General features: G+C 47.7%; 1 protein-coding gene across 1 annotated transcript; it reads left to right on the top strand.

The window, feature by feature from the left end:
* Positions 1 to 9796: 9796 nt before the first annotated feature.
* LOC149911848 (zinc finger CCCH domain-containing protein 11A-like) lies at positions 9797 to 16238 on the top strand. Its single transcript, XM_090133289.1, has 7 exons — positions 9797 to 11297; positions 12624 to 13395; positions 13737 to 13944; positions 14586 to 14709; positions 15187 to 15249; positions 15495 to 15581; positions 15871 to 16238. The coding sequence occupies exons 3-7, from the start codon at positions 13891 to 13893 to the stop codon at positions 16236 to 16238; spliced, it is 696 nt and encodes a 231-aa protein (XP_089989415.1). The 5' UTR covers positions 9797 to 11297; positions 12624 to 13395; positions 13737 to 13890.
* The last annotated feature ends 751 nt before the right edge of the window (positions 16239 to 16989 follow it).

Here is a 16989-nt window from a genome sequence, read left to right as displayed (position 1 = left end):
TGTGGTAAAGGACTGGAAAAGGTTGCCCAGAGAAGATGCAGATGCTTTTTCCCTAGAGGCATTCAGTGCCAGTCTGGATCAGGCCCTGGGCAACCTGATCTAGTGGTTGATAACTATGTTCATGTGAGGGCATTGGAACTACATGATATTTAAAATCCCTTCCAACATAAGTCATTCTATGATTTTAAAATGAAAGCTACAACTCCCGTTGACTACAGTATATTTTTTTTTAATGTTAAATATTTTGTTTGCTTCTCTTCCCACACAGTTAAAATCTTTTCTAAATTTGACATCAGCACTTATTCACAGAGAGAAATGTAAAGAACATTTTCAATCTTACTGTAGAGGGAGCCTTTAATTAATTAATTAATTAATTAATTACTTTTTGTGACTTCCGAGAGATCTATTAGAAAGTAACGTCGCAGATCTCATCTGCAGTTTCAAACATAGAAAAATCTCAAAGCAAGAAGGCAAGCAAATAATTAAATGAATAAGAGCACCTTGAAAGGAAATATTTTGTAATTTTACAAACTTCTCTAGGGAATAGATGTCATCTCTAATTCTCTTTTAAAGTTGAACCTTTTTTTTAATTCACATTGCTGTGTAAGGAAGAATGTAGTTTCCATTTCTGACACACAAAAAATAATGTGTATTTTATCAGCATACTCAAGAAAAATAAGAACAAATCAATATGGCAATTAATGACCACGTATTTCAATATGTGGTTTAATGAGAGTTCTTAATACTCTGAGACTAATAACCAGATTGCTGTATTGTGCAATGAAATATTTTTCTTAAGCACTAAGTTTATGACTTTCCAATTAAACCTTTACTATGAGAAAATGTGCAAGTTCTACATCTGAAATATGTTCTCAAATATTCTCTAAATAAAAGACTGCATTCAATATAAACCTACAAACTTGAAGAAAAATATATGATTGTAAGGTATTAAGCAACCTTTTGCTTTAGGTAATGTTTCAAAAATTTTCACAAATTGGATTAGATGCCCATGTTTTAATCAGGCTTAAAAAATTGCTACTTATCTATACAGTCAGTTTCTTCACTGACAGCAGGATTAATCTGCAAATCTCACTGGTTAATGACAATGCTTCAATATACAATACTAATTATAGGGCTAAAAACTTTGCTCCTGCTGAATTCCATATCTATGGAACAATGTAACTTTACATAAGTTGCTCCAAATAATGCATTTGAAAACAAGTTTGGAACTCTCAAACATTATTCTGTTTTTCCAAGAAGTCATAAGACAGTGAACTTTTCTTCTCAACTGCGCTGCTGCTGTCTACTGGTTTCAGCATACTGACTCAAGGACAGCCTGATTCCTGCTTCTAAAATCTAACAGTATTTTAGGAGAGGGTTTTTTTGTTTCTTTGTTTTGTTTGTTTTGTTTGTTTGGGAGGAGAAAGAAAAAAAAAGTTCCTATAGACATATAAATGTAAAACATTATTATTAATGTCATTAACAAAATACTGAAATAACTTATAATACTAGCAGTTCAATGCTTCTCTTCAAGGAAAACAAAAGGTTAGGTTTCTTACTTCAGTTGTCTGTGAAGACAAATTTTATCAGTATTTTTTTAGTTGATTCATTATTTCCTTGATAGATGTGTTTTATTTTTCTCCAGAAATATGCAGTCTTTCAAGCAGACAACTTTTCATTTTGTTAGCCAACTATGCTTTTCCTCACATTTAGTTTCAGACTCCAAATTCATCTTGTAACGTGCTTACAGTGCATTAGATATCAATTTAATTAAAAAAAAAAAAAAAAGGAAACAAAACAAAAACCTAAAACCTTTTGCTTGTAAATATTTTTGGCTAAAAAAAAACAAAAAAAAAAACCTACAACTTAAAAATATTTTCTTTTTTTTGTTGTTGTTTAAAAAAGTGTTGGATTAAAAAAAAAAAGTTGGTTTCTGTCTCCATATACTTGTATTTGTATTCAAAGTAGATATACTTAAATGTAAAAAAATGTAATCATGATGTGAAATCAACCATGTTATAGTGTTGGCTACACTTAAAACAGCATATAAAATATTTTAATAGAGTGATGGCAAATTTGGTTCATTAAGAGCCTTGTACACAGTGCTACCTAATACTTCAGATGATCACTACCTTTTTGAACAAGAACCAACTTGTTGTAGGATAACCTACAGTTCCTCAGATAACAAATACAATGTGTTTTCTTACAAACGTATCCAACACCCGTGAATTCCCCCAGCACAGCCCTACCAACACCGCAGCAAGTTTGATTTGATTTTTCAGCTAAGTTATTTCAGCTGTTAAAAAATTATCTAAGTTTAATCTAAATTTTAAAATGAGGCTTTAATTCTTTGCATGGAAATAGGAAAAATAATACCAGAATGTGATTCTCAATAGTGTTTAATGAAAGCACATAGCCAAGTCAAAACAACAGAAATCACAAGATATTTTTGCTAGTTAATTAACATAATTGCTAGTTACCATGACAAAGTGTTTCAATAGGCCTTAAATCACTTGATGTCAATGGAAGAGTCTTCAATATAGGTGCTTCTTAACTTGTTCTAACTTTTTTTTTTTTTTTTTTTTTAAGATAAATCTCAAGTATTTATTTCCCCTAAAACACCTACAAGAATACTGTACTAAATTTGCATAGAAATAGGACATCAGACATTTACAGTTTGCAGGCATGTGGACTTCACGTAAGCACCCACAGGATCAAATTCAAGGAATGGTATTTAGAAACTACACTTGCTTTTCTTAAAACTTGATCTGTTGTGCTCTTAACCACTTGCACCATTGCTCATCTCGTTTTTTTTTTTAGAAGAGATTCTAAAGTTATACTCAAATATTAAAGGAAAAATCTCTGAAAAACATGTCATATTTAGACAAGATGAGCTTCTTCAATTGAATTTTTACTTGTTTTATTTTTATCTTTGTCATCAGGCAATGAATTATGTCTTGTTTCCCTCTCAAGACCCAGCATGAAATGTATCTGAATGCTATCTTTTCCTCAACTGGTCTATTCAAGTCTTCTGCAAAAACAATTTTGAAGATCAAAAGTAGTGATTTCAAAGCACTCTTACTAATTCTAATGCTGTATTTCCTATAGAAGAGCTAACTAGAAACTCAGAATAAAGGATACAGTAAATATTAAATTAAGCTCCAGTTATTACAATTAGTAATCCTGGAATATCTTCATGCATTTTAGCAAAAAGCACTTGAGATTCAGATTTAATCTGAAATTCAAAGACAGTTTCTATTTACATTTTTTTTTTTTAAAGGAATATAATGGAAAAACTTACAGTAGGAGCAACCGTAGACCTCAATTCTTAACCCAATTTGGCCTTCTCCATTCCAATCTAAAGGAACTATACGTACATAGCGAGCAATGACTGGGTGTTGCAAATCATGTCGGACCACACTATCAGAGTTTGTGTTTCCAGGAAATGCCTAAGGGAAAGAATAAGAAAATTATTTTATTATTTCTATCTCATACACTGTAAAGATTCTGTTATGAAGGAAAATTTTAGGTAGTGAAGACCTCCGAGTGACTAGTTAGCACTTAAGTTTGGTTAAAATGTTTTCTTTGATACTGAGCAAATGAACAGTGGTTTTAAAAAGTTTTGTAGTGCTCACAACACAAACACTGTAGCACTGGAACCTCGTGCTTTCTCCACAATAGATACAGTAAATTCAGATAAGAGCTGCTGCTAGATAAGAAAGTATTTTGCATCACTGATCCATTGCTCAGTTACTAAAACATTTATAAAGATGTCCAAAAGGGTTGTTCTGTGACAAGATACCCATCCTCTAACAGATTACAAACAGCAGTCACTGTCTTGTAAACAGAAACACTGATATATCCTATTTCCTACAGCAGACCCTCCAATTTCTCAAATTTCCAGGAATACAAAGATCTTTCTTTATTTTTTATGTACTACCTTCTGGAAAATGAGCACACAGTTTCTCTCCTAACCATAGTTACCTCCCACAGCAAAATCAGCTCTTTTTTGACTTTGGAAGTCAAAAAAGTACAAAACACAGTACTCTGTCATGGTTTTATAATTTTGTTATTGGTATTCCACACCAAACATCATGTAAAGCACGGGTAATTAAAGAGTTAATACTCCAGTTCCGTGGACTGACATCTTTCTGGATGCCTGGTTCTCAGAAGAAAGGAAGAACTACACATCCCAGGGGACTTCATGTTCAGAGAGGAAGATAAGCCATGGGAGGGAGTCATGGGATCTTGCTCTCTGGCTCTCTTGCTCACTGCCTAGCAGTGTGTGGGTCTGCTCCCCAACCGTGTGCCTTCAGTTCAAAGTAGGCCTTTTAGTTTCGGACACTCTCTCTCTCTTATTTGATTTATTAGCCTCAATTTCAATTATATTATATTATATTGTGTTATCTTGCATTCCGATATCATGTTCAGTAAAATTAAGTTTTCCTCCTTAGATTGTTGCTGCTGTTCTGGTTTCTGGGCCCAGCTCCCATCTCCCTTCCCTTCCCCCTTTTCCGTCCTGTTTTTGGGCCAGGGGGCCTATGGGCTTGCTGCCCCCTGTCGAGGGCACACGTTGATCTAGATAACTCCGTGACAGACTCTCAAGTAAAATTTAAAAATGACTGAAGTAAATTCAGTGCTTCTTTTGTAATTTTGTACCTCTTGGTAAAAGATTTCATAGTACTCTGCTTAAAAGTAAATGATATCTATCTGTTAACATAACAGATTTTATTGTCTTTTCATCTCATGCACAAACCATTTGTTTTCTAATGGTAAATGTTGAAGATTGCCATTTAGTTATTTTCAGCATTTTCAGAGAAACATCATAAGTCTTCATGAGTAATTTTCAATAAAACGAGTACCTTGGAGCAGTAAACAAAGAAAGGTGATCTTTGCCACACAAATAAACCCATATAGAATCCTATAATACATTCAAGTACTGGAAATAAAAAGAAATGAAGAAACAACTAGGCTGTAAATGTATCTACTGCAAAATATAGTCATCAGAATTTTGTAAAGCCAAAAATTTAGGTTGACACTTTGCATATAGATACAGCACTAGATATTTCAGATGAGTATCCATCTTGTATACTGCACAGTAGATCTAGGTGTAGGTAAAGATTCACAGAACCCTTTCCTTGATGAGCTAAAAAAAAATAATGCATGTAATATTTTTTATAAGGTTGGTTGTTGTACTGCTGCAATTATTGTGCTAAATAATGATGAAGACACTCGCGGCTTCATAGTAAAACTTGTTAGGTACAAAAATTAATGCCTGTGAAGCACTTCCATATTTGAGTGCTAAGCATTTATGAGAAATACAATAGTTCTGTATTCTGAGCTGAATAGCAGACAGACAACAACAAAAAGCACAGGCTGAACAAGAACTAAACAATCTATTGAATAACTGCCTACCATCTCAGATTTAATGCTGTTATGTCCTTGTTAGCAATGCCTCTGTACCATCAAAAACTATGGCAGAAAGTCACAGAGATTCAAAGGACCGCTTTGCAACAAGCTCCTCGTATACTGCATGAACATTCTTTCATCCCTGCAGCACTCTCAGCTAAATCAGGATCGCCCCACAGAAATAATTCATTTTCACTGCTAACAGTCTTGCAAATTGGCCGACCACAGCTAGTACCATTTTCAAGACCTGCTGCTTTGTGCTGCCAATCAAGTTTCTTAGCTCCTCTCCCCCCTGCCCCAATGGCAGTCACACTTCATGATCTCTGCTTTCCATGCTGGAGCTGCAGCCAGTTGGACTTAGGTTTCTCAAGTCCCTTTCAGTCTCAGGAGGGAATAAAACAGCCAGAATGGAATGGATGCAATGGGGCTCTCTCTAGGACACCTGCTGCCTCAGAAGAGTTCACATCTACTGGACAGCTACAGAGCTCCTACAAAAGCATCACACACAAACAAGGAAGGAAAGAAAAACCCAGGACACTGTGCAGGGGTCCTACCTCTCACTAGGTGATACCTGTTTATGTCCATCCTCTGTACACGGAACTGCACCTCATCTGTTCCCCACTTCTTCTCCCCCGCTTCGTACAGGCACTTCAAGACATTAGGGGTGACAAAGTAAGGCTCATGGAGAAGACTGGGCGTACAGGAGATCTTAAATCCCTTGCAGCTAGAGCACTGCTGGCACGTACTTGTCTAGATCACGGATATTTTCCAACAAGCACCTACCAGGCACGGCAACCCACAGCCAAAATCTCATTGCCCCTGCCAAGTAGCCAGCCTGTCGAGAGACCTCTCACTAGACTTGCAAACAAGGCTAAAAACATTATTTCCATTTCACAGGCTGGCTTCTCTTCACCACGCATCACCTGCACAAGAATAGATTGGGAAGCACATTACTACGCACCTGAGCATCTTGCTGAGCATGGGCATCATCCACATACATTCCTTCATCTCTGTTTCCCTGCAAAGACACAAGGATAGAAGACTCAGTTCACCAGAGCATCTACTGGAAGCAACTCCTGAGAATTCCCCACTCATGAAAAGCTGCTGGGGATGGATAATGGAGTCCTTCAAAGGGAACACTAGCTTACAAATGAAATGCAGCTCAGATGTACTTTGGGCTTCCTTCTGAAACGAGCAGCAACCCACTTTACTGGGACATTTAAAGAAGAGCCCACAGCACTCATGCACACCCAGAGTCAGAGTTCCCTCCCCGGAGAGGCTGGGTTTGAGGTCATGGGACACACAGGGTGAGAAAAAGCCAGCCTGGAGCTCCTCACCACTGAGTGCAGAGCTGTGCCCACAGCTCTGAACATTCACCCCCTTCTCCCCTCAGCTTGGCTCACCATTGCGAGGGACACGAGGACCCTTCGAAACATGGGAGATGTGTCAGATACGATGCCATCCTCAAGGGAGCAGCCATATTCCAGCAAGAACACACACACAGCACCCGTTAGGAGCAGGGCCACCACCTGGGTGCTGCCCACAACATTTGCCAGCTGTAACCTAGCTAAGTACAGAACTGTGCCCAGGGCTCCCAGCAGCACTGCAGCACTCCAGCCATCATCATTACTGCTACAGCCTCCAATTAAGAAGCGCAGACAGGAAGAAACTGACAAGAGAGCCTTTTGCACTCCTTACGAAGCTTGTAGTTCTCATTAATGCCACAAATCTCTCCATTGGTGCGAAAAGCCAGAATTTCCATTGGGCAACCTTCATCTGCTCCTGCTCCCTAGGGAATCACCAAGGCAAGACTTAAGATACCAGCACCTGCTTGTGACGTGCAACCAGGTTTCTTTAAGAGAGAGAAGACATGCATAACAAAGCAGTAAGTCCTTGGCCAGAACTTAAGCAATACAAAAGGAAGATTTCCAAACCTTCACAGCCCTCCTTAGTTCGTGCACGTCATACATGGTGGTGGGAGTCATCACCCCAATGATCACCCTCTCAAAATTCCCACTCAGCTCCGACTTCAAGTCATCAATCAAATCCTAGAAGGCAAAGAGGAGAAAGGAGTTGGCAGAAGGGACGGCCTTTGAGGACAGAGGAACTGAGCTGTTCAGCACTCCTCTTCAGGCTCCAACCCTCCTTGCATCAACAACTGCTCTGAACTGAACAAGAACAAAACAACCTTGGTCAGGTGAAGTCTCTGCCGACCTTTCTCTTGTAGAGATTGGGTCGTTTTTCACTTTGCGCCCAAGTGACACAACCACGTTCGTGCATCTCTGCAGACCACCCACCCTGCCAGTAGTGCTCTTAGAGGTGACCAGAACTTGCTGACGCTGGGAAACATTTAGTTTGGTCAAGACGTCAGTGATGGCATCTTCATCCGTGCCTGCAAGAAACAAATGGAAGCTAGTCAGGATGCTTGCACAAGGATCAGAAGTGCCCTCTGGTCTTGTGCCACCTCCAGTCCCTCACACAGCCAGCTCTCAACAGCTCCAGGACTACATCGATGCACACAAAGCTGCCAGGACCCACGCCACCAGAGCAGCTGCATTTCGGGACACGAAGGGCAGTTCTGTTTCCACTTTCCAACAATTTTTAGGGCAGTTGTGCAGCAGAGCAGTGCAAGCAGCTATGCTTCCCTCTATCAAACCACCAGAGCAGCCATTCGCAGTGCTGGGGAAAAAATAAAAGTTGACCATGGAGGGAGATCAACTTAGCAAAGCCCTTCATGGCCTTCCTGAGAGCCTGCGCTTCTTGCTCAGCGCTGAAACTTGAGACCCCCTCGATTGTTGCCTAAGGCCACAAGAAAAGGATTTAGCAAAGGCAGACCGACGCACGCAGAGTTGAACTGGAAAAAAAAAAGAAGACAAACATGAAAGATGTGAACACAGAGATAGTAAAACTCCACCCACACAACTGATGCTTCTCTCTCACTTCTGTCTCACACGGCAGCCTGTTCTAGTGGGACTTCCCAAGCATATCAGAAAGAAGCCACGGGGGCACAACTGCATGGAGAACATATCTCCATATTGCTGCCCACGGAGTACCTGGTTTCCAGTGAAACAAAAGCTGGACCACCCGGCATCTGTGTTCAGGCCCACCAGGCCTTCTTCCTAGCAGTTCTCCACGTCAATCATAAAGCAATGCGCTCCCATCATAGCCCTAGTCCTGACTTCTCTTGTAGCAGGTAAGGACCAGTATTCTGCACCATTCCTTTTGCTCTGCTCGGCACTGGGGAGGCTGCAGCTGGAGAACAGCGTCCAGCTCTGGGCTCCCAGTACAGGAGACAGCTGGACATGCTGGAAAGAGTCCAACGCAGGGCTACCAAGATGGTGAAGGGACTGGAACACCTCTGCCATGACAAGAGGCTGAGAGAGAGGGGGCTGCTCAGCCTGGAGAAGGGGAGCTCAGGGGGATCCCACCCACGGCTGTAGAAGTTCCGCACAGAAGTTTGTCCTGATATCCAACCTAAACTTACCCCATGCCTGTGTGTCCTGCGGAACCCCACAGATGTGACAGTGGGCTGCTTCTCAAAGGAAACCAGTGCTCGGCGTCGGGAGCGGTGGAGGAAGCAGCTGATCCTGCCAATAACGCTGCCATCGCGCGTCCCTCCCCGGGACTCCCACACCTTCCTCTCCCCAGCCCGGCTCGGCTCCTCGCAGGCTGCAGACACTGCTGAGGCACTCGCGCTCCAGGCCGTCATCTTCCTCCCGTGCTGCCGGACCGCTCTCTGCAGGGCTGCGCTGAGCTCCTGCTGCTGCACCAGAACCGCAGCTCCCGTGCTGACGGACGGCGGAGCTTCGTGCCGGCACCCACAGCACGCGGCCCCCGGGCTGCTGGCGGCACGGCAGGATGCTCCCGTCCCCGCCTCCCTCCCACCGCCCCTCGGCTCCGGCATCCTCCCGTTATCCGCCTGAGGAAACGAAGGCCCCGCACAGGGCTCTGGACGGGCTGACCGACGGCTGATGCCAACGGAACGACGTTCAACACCGCCACGCGCCGGTCCCGCACTTCGGTCACGACGACCCGAGGCATCTCTGCAGGCCGGGGGCAGAGCGGCTGGAAGGCCGCGCGGAGGAAAAGGATCCGGGGGCGCGGGCCCCGGGTCCCCGGAAGCGGAGCGGGCGCGCGGCGCGGGGCAGCGCCGCGGGCAGCCGGGCCGGGGCCACGCGGGACGCGCGCGGTGATGACGCAATGACGGCGCGACCGCGGGCGCAAACGACCCCGCCGGGAGCGCCCGCCCCGTTCCGCGGGCCGACCAATAGGAGAGCGGGAGAGGCGGGGCCGAGCGCGGGCTCTCCGCCAATGGCGGCCGCGGGATTCCGTGCCGGGAAAGCGGCGCTCCGCCGCCCCGCGTCCCCGCCGCCGCCCGCCCCGCGCCTCGGGGCCCCGTCCGTCCCGCGTCAGAACGGAGCCGTCCTCCGGAGTCGGCGTCGCGGCGGGGCGCCGCCGGCTGAGAACCGGCGGCTGACTGCGAGCGGCGGGACGCCCGGTGTCCGGGAGCGGCTCCTGGCCGAGCCGGGCAGCCCCGAAAGAGAGGGACCGACCCCGCCGATCGAGACGCGTTCGAGCCCGGCAGAGTCGGGCGGCCGCCTTCGGTTCCGGCTCGGCTCGGCTCGAACGGTCAGCAGCGCCGTGCTGAGCCGCTGCCCCGCAGGCGGAGGACTCGACTGCCGTTTTCTGTATTCACGTCTGTCCGAGAAGAAAGCTGGCGGCGCTGGCGCTGACCAGGGAGAGGGAGGCCGGGGGCCGGAAAGCTCTCGGGCTGCGGCTCCAGGGCAGGCAGAGGAAGTCACGGCGCTTTGCTGCTGAGTTCGTTACCCGACGAAGCCCGACGCGGGGGGGCTGGGCAGACAGTCTTGCCAAAGAGGCCCGTGCTACAGCAAGATTGACAGCACGACGCCTTTTGTTCCCCTTGAGCCCTGGGCAGGCTTCGGGGCGAAAACCAAGAGGAGAAAGAGGGCAGCGGCTGTTCCCCCGGACTGCTCCGTACATTGGTTTACTCTGTGCTAGAAAGGCTGGAGCTGCTTGCAGCGGCTCTGGACGCCTCACTCGTGGGATGGATGCATTGCTGTGCAACTTCCCCATGGCTGGGAGAGGTTCTTCAGATCCTCCCTGCAAACGGGGCTCCCCAGTGACTGCGGATCTGGCTGATGGTAAAGTGCTGGGGCAATTGGTCGTGGATCTTTCTTCACCACTGTGCTCACGTGGCAATGAGTAGGCCCACTGCCTTGCTTATTCCCTTTACTGCTAAGCTTCTCTTTTGGCTATAGACGCTGCCAATATGACTTTGGTTTTATTTTGTCATAGGCAGTAAAATAAGCCTATCCCAAAGACGTTGGTGTCTTTGTTGCAGCTGTTGAGCCCACCGATTGGCACAGCAGCATTAACACATGATGGGCACGTAACTTGGACATCAGGAACGTGACTTCAAAGGCTTCAAAGCATCGGGAATGTCTCCTTTGGAGAGAGACTGAGAGGTTTGGGCTTGTTGAGCCCGGAGAACAGAAGGCTCATGGGAGACCGTGTGGCTGCCTTTCAGTACACGGGGCCTCACAGATCACCCTTGCTGAGGGTGAGCACTATTCCCTCATCGAGGACATTGATGAAGATGTTGAACAAGACCGGACCCAGCACCGACCCCTGAGGAACACCGCTGGTTACAGGTCTCCAACCGGACTCTGCACCGCCAACGACGACCCTCTGCGCTCTGCCAGTCAGCCAGTTCTCAACCCACCTCACTGTCCACTCATCTGTCCACACTTCCTCAGCTTTGTCATAAGGATGTTGTGGGAGACGGTATCAAACGCCTTGCTGAAAGCAAGGTAGACTACATGCACTACATCCACCCAGCCAGTGACAACATTGTAGAAGGCTACCAGGTTGGTCAAGCATGCCCTCCCCCTTGCTGATTACTCCTGATAACCTCCTTTTCTTCCAGTTGTCTGGAGATGGCATCCAGCACAAGCTGTTCCATCACCTTTCCAGGGACAGAGGTGTGCCCAGGTGGCCAAGAGGGCCAACAGCATCTTGCATTAGAAATAGCGTGGCCAGCAGGAGCAGGGAGGGAATCATCCCCCTGTACTCAGCCCTGGTGAGGCCACGCATTGAGCACTGTGTTCAGTTTTGGGCCGCTCACTACAAAAAAAGACATTGAGGCCCTGGAACGTGTCTACAACTTCCTGAATGGAGGCTGTGATGAGGAGGGGTTTGGCCTCTTCTCCCAGGCAACAAACAGGACCCGAGCAAATGGCCATAAGTTGTACCAGAGGAGGTTTAGGTTGGACATAAGGAAGAACTTGTTCTCTCAGAGAGCAGCCAGGCACTGGAATGGCTGCCCAGGGAGGTGGTGGAGTCGCCGTCCCTGGCAGTGTTCAAGAGGCATCTGGATTAGGAGTTACAGGATATGGTTTAGTGCTTGTGGTAGCAATGGTGATGGAAGGATGGTTTTTTCTCCTTTCCTTTTTCTTCTTTTCTTCCCTTCCTTTCCTTTTTTTCCTTTTTTCATTTTGTTTTCTGTTTTCCATCTTTTCTTTCCCTCTCCCCTTTTCTTTCCCTCTCCCCTTTTCTTTCCCTCTCCCCTTTTCTTTCCCTCTCCCCTTTTCTTTCCCTCTCCCCTTTTCTTTCCCTCTCCCCTTTTCTTTCCCTCTCCCCTTTTCTTTCCCTCTCCCCTTTTCTTTCCCTCTCCCCTTTTCTTTCCGTCTCTTTTCATCTCTTCCCCTTTCTTTCCTTTTTTCATTTCTTTTGATTCATTTTGTTTAGTACTTTCTTACTTTTCATCTTTTAGATTCCTTTCTAAAAGAAAAGATAGAATGGGAGACAATAATTAAAGAAACAAAACCTGCTTTGAAAGCCATGGGGCCGGATGGATTGAACCTTGGGGTGCTGAGGGGGTTGGCAGACGTGGCTGCCAAGCCGCTCTCCATCATCCTTCAGCAGTCCTGGCTAATTGGGGATGTGTCCTGGCTGTCCCTGAACGTGTTTAAAGAGCTCTGGATGTGGTGCTCAGGGACATGATTGAGTGGTGGGTTGTTAGAGTTAGGGGAGTATGGTCAGGTTGCGGTTGGACTCGATGATCTTTCAGGTCTTTTCCAACCTGATCCATTCTATGATTCTATGGATTTAACAGCAGCGTTCTTGTGGGAGCTGCACTGAGACTTGCAGTGTCTCTGGGTCCCCAGAATTACTTTCTCCAAGCTGATTCGTAGGTGCTGGCACTTCTTTAAAGCAAGAGCAGCTGCTGATGGGAGGAAGGTAGTTCCGGCTCATGAGCTCCGCAGCATCTCCCAGGATGGTACCAGAGGAGGCAGGAATGATATTGCAGAAGATGAGAAGCTCCCCAGCAGGAAGCCAGAAACCCTGCGGGAGAGTCAGAGCACGTGTGGATGCCCAGGAGGTAATGCAGCCCCAGTATTTGAGAAGCGCGTGGCCATGGAGCTGCGGCCCAAGAACAGAGCTATTCCGCCTTTGCAGAATAGCTGGCATCCCAAGAAGGACTCGTCTGTCCTTGTAAAAAGCAGGGGGAGGGCACGTCCAAATGCTTGCTGGTTGCTTGGGAGCTCAAATCCTCCAAGCTGGAGGCAGCGTGGGGGTAACATCTCCTTGGTCCGATCGTGCAGCACCTGAGCAAGAACTGGCTGCACGAGGGTCATCTTAATTTCTCTGTTCTTTTACTTAAATAAACCCGTTGGGAGACCGTGGTGTTGGTTTCCTAAAATTTGGATCTGGGAGGTGAGCACGCCCTTTGCTTATGATGGAAGCACAGAAGTGATGCGGGCACTCGCTGAGGTCACAGTCATCGCCGAGGTGGGAGCGTTTGTGGCACAGCCGGTGAGCAGAGCTGGTGCTCTGGTGAGCATGCTGCACGCAGAGACTGAGCTGTGAGCTTTCCTTGAGAGATCACCCTGCGAGAGCCCGTCGGAAGCACCGCTGCGGCGTGTGCGTGAGCTGGGCACAGCTCAGGCTGAGCAGGCCGAGCAGGTGAGCTGGGTTTGGTGCTGGGTGGTTGCCGGGAGGTGTCTCAGCAGGAAAGCTGGGCTGGGGTGGGCACGCTGCATCAGCCCTCGTCCCGGCTGGCGGTGAGACAGAGGGAGTTTTCTTCAGGACAGCAACACCAGCCATGTGCTTCAAGGCGCGTAACTATTGAGGAGATGGAGAACGCTTGCTGTCAGAAATCATGGCAGCTGTACAGGAGCTGGGTGTATTTTGGGGACAGTCCTTGTAACCAGCTGGTTTCGAGACATTGCCCTGCCCGAGAGTCTAAACTGCACAGCAGAAGAATGCTGGGAAAATGCTTCTTCCTCACTGTTTTTCACTTGCAGGTTCTTTCCTTAGGGTTCCTTTTTCCTTTCCAAAAGGAGATTTTGGGGATCGAGGCACTTGAAGAGAGAGTGAAGCCAGCTCTTTCCAACAGTGCGGGCAGTCCCTGTGGAGAGGACCCCGGGAACTTGAGCTTCCCCTGAGACGTTCCCCAGCATGTCTCAGCAGGGAGACGGACGCAGTTCCCATCGCTGCTTTGCACGTGGAAAGGTATGGCTGGGTTTCTTTCGCTTGGGTTTCTCCTTTCTCTGGTTTTGGAGCGGAAGGGGTGGAGCAGGGGGAGCCCTGCTGGTCCTTTGTTAGCTCAGTAAGCGGCTGGGTTGTGCACTTGCAGCAACAGGACAGCATTGCCAGGCTCCTTAACCTGCTGGGGCAGGGTGGGAGCAGAGAGCGGGCACTGCCCTCCTGCCAGCTGCGCCTGGTTATGGTTTGCCAGCTGCCCTGGGTTTCTGCTGAGAAGTTTGTTCTAGCTGCCTGCAGTAGTAAAGGGTGGGGAAGAAATAGTGGTGAAGAGCTAAGGCTGTGTACGGTAATTTTGCATGGGTTGAACTGTGGCACCTGAAGTCACTGTTTCCCTCGGAATAATGCTGGTGTTTGCAGGTGTGTTGGTTTAACCCCCCGAAGTGATGTCTGAGAGCGCCCGTCTTCTCCACCTGAACGATGAGAAAGCTGGATATGCCCAGAAATTGCAGCGCGTGCAGATGTTGTGAATGCGCTCCCAAATGTTTCCGTTAGTGATAACTAACGTCTCAGCACTCTGATACCCATCTCTGGCACCATCTGGAACGCTGCATCTCTTTGCAAACGTTGGGTGCCCGTTTCCATGGCCCTTCCTTTATTTCTCTCCTCAGAAGCAGCGCGGCGCGGTTCCCTGTGCTAGGGAGCAGCACCCAGCAGGCTGCCAGAGAACCAACAGCGCCTTGCAGCGCACAGAGGGACGCGATGGGGACGGACCATCCTTAGCACCACGCAAAAGTGAGTCTCTGCAGTCCTCTGTCATGAAGTATGGAAGAATGCATTTTAAGTATTACTTCTGAGCGGTGCAGCACTGCAGGGATGTCCGGTAACCATGGTGGAAGCATTAGAGAGGCCGACAGCAACAGATGGCAGCAGTGAGACAGAAGTGTGTGTGTAAGTGGTGGTGCTCAGAGCTGAGTGCATTCCCTGTAGGGACAAAAAATCCGTGCCTCGACTTTTGCAGCTGATAGCGTTTTGTGTGCTGATGCAGCTTTGCTCTGCAGCATGCAGAGCTGTCAGGCAGACTGGGGTTCCTCTGCTGCCACCTGAGCGGGAATGAGAGCAGTAGTGCTTTGTGCAAGCGCACTGCAGTTTAAAGATCAGTTTCTGTTCTGGCTGTAGAAGAGTGTCTTTTGGTTTTTGTGGTGGACGTGGGCTAACAGGACAGTGCTGCTCCTGGTGTCTGTGAAATCAACACACAATCTGTTGTTGTAGGGACGGAGCCTGCGCGTCCATGGAATGGTGCTGGGCTTGGGGGGAAACGGAAAGCCTCCCCAGGTAAGAAGCTCTTGTGAGCTGTGGTGTGGGTACCTGCCTCTAAATAGGGCTGCATGAAGGGCTGTGTGGGATGGAGGAGAAAAGAAGGGGCACTGCAGATCTGTGCTGACTGCAGAAATGGCACAGCGTTGTAGCAGCAGAAAGGCCAATTGAAGAAACTACGCTTGAGGAGTTTGTGGTTGGCTGTGCTAAAATGCTCCTCCAAAGAGATGCTCTTCATGTCTTTCTTGTTTCCTTTCTGACAGAAGCTGATGCAAGCAGGCTTGCAGTGAAGCGCAGCCTTGCAGGAAGCCAGGGGAGGAGCATGGAGCGTGGCACAGCCCCCAAGAGAGGTACAGACACACAGCAGCATCTGGGTTTGGTGCACTGTCTTTCTAGTTAGGCTTTCTGTCTGTCCTTTCCTGGGACTGCTGTCGTTGCGTGTTGCTTGAGATCTTAATCCCTGGGGATTACAGTTGCCTTTCCTGTCCCAATTGGAAATGGCCCACAGTTCAGCCAAGATCCCAAGGTCCATTGCTGTGAACACTCGAGAGTTCCTAGCATTGTGGCCCATTTTGCAGACCGAAGGCAGTGTGTGACTCTCTTTTAATCTTGCTGCTTCCCCTTGCTTGATTTGAACAGGGAGAGGTGCTGAGCCAAACGGCAAGATGTACGCGAAAGCTCCTCTCCAGGCTCCAGGAGGGCTTCCTGGAACAGCAGGTCCCAGCAGAGGGGAAAGACCTTCCCCTGCAGTTGACAACCACTCCCTCTCCAAGACCATGGCTGCAAGAAAGCGCAAGGGAGTGGAGGAAGAGGAGCAAAAAGCAGAGCTGTGGCCTGCCAAGAAACAAGTGAAGGTGGAGCGCGATGGGGAGAAGGCTCAGAGCCCACATCAGAGCAGAGGCGGTGTGCCAGCTCCAGCAACACACCCTGGGCCTGCCCCAGCGCCGACTGAGCGGTTCCGGACCTCAAAGCGAAGAGGTAGGAAGGTGCTGCAGCTGCCCTGGTGAGGTGCTTCCCTTATCAGGTGCATGGAGTTTGCTTAGGATTTGCTTTGCTTTCTCCTTCTCTCTGCGGAGAGGGGAAAAGAGTAGAAGGCTGCCGAGTCCAATGGCAAGGAAGTGCCAGAAAGTGTAACCCTCTCTTTTCCCATGAAATCCATGACGGCCTTCTGCTTGTCCCACTGGAAATACCCTTCCTTGAGAGGCTTCCTAGCCTGTTTTCATGTACCCATGTTTCCGCGGTTTTGCTGTTGACAAACTGAATTTCTCTCCTCTTTCTCTATAGCAAGACGACAACGACAAAAAGAGAGGAGAGCAGAAATGAAGAAGGCTGCTCTGAGAGCTGCCGCTGCACGTGCAGAGGTGAGTCCTCGGTGAGCACAGACACGGCTCTTGTTGTTCTCTGTCTGTCAGACGTGAAGGGGATTGTAGAATGCTGGGGGAAGCGGTGTCCTACTTTGACGCTCGCTTTCTTTCTTTCCAGTCCTCCACAATGAACAGCCTTGTGGAGATGATGGAGAAGCTGCAGCTGAAGGACTGAGTGGAGGAGCATCAGAAGGCAGCGGCTTCGTGGCAGCAGCCCAACTTGGCACTCTGGTTGCAGTCCATCAATAAACAATTGGAGCTTTGTATTCACAAAGAGCGCATGGCCTGATTTGTCCAGTGGCACTCAGTGAGCTGCTGCACCACCTCCTCATTATTCCACTCGCGGCGCTGGGTCAGAACTCCCACATCTCCATCAGGGGATGCTGCAGGTTAT

The sequence above is a fragment of the Phasianus colchicus genome, unplaced genomic scaffold (genome assembly GCF_987193195.1).
Source record: "Phasianus colchicus unplaced genomic scaffold, bPhaCol1.hap1.1 HAP1_SCAFFOLD_56, whole genome shotgun sequence".
Classification (NCBI taxonomy): domain Eukaryota; kingdom Metazoa; phylum Chordata; class Aves; order Galliformes; family Phasianidae; genus Phasianus; species Phasianus colchicus.
This window is presented reverse-complemented; position numbering and strand designations above follow the sequence as displayed.

Bases quoted from the DNA above. Each gene is read 5' to 3' on its own strand.
- LOC149911848 (XM_090133289.1), top strand. From the start codon at position 13,891: ATGTCTCAGCAGGGAGACGGACGCAGTTCCCATCGCTGCTTTGCACGT. The intron at 14,710-15,186 runs GTGAGTCTCTGC...CTGTTGTTGTAG, and splicing joins ATCCTTAGCACCACGCAAAA to GGACGGAGCCTGCGCGTCCA. The intron at 15,250-15,494 runs GTAAGAAGCTCT...CCTTTCTGACAG, and splicing joins GAAACGGAAAGCCTCCCCAG to AAGCTGATGCAAGCAGGCTT.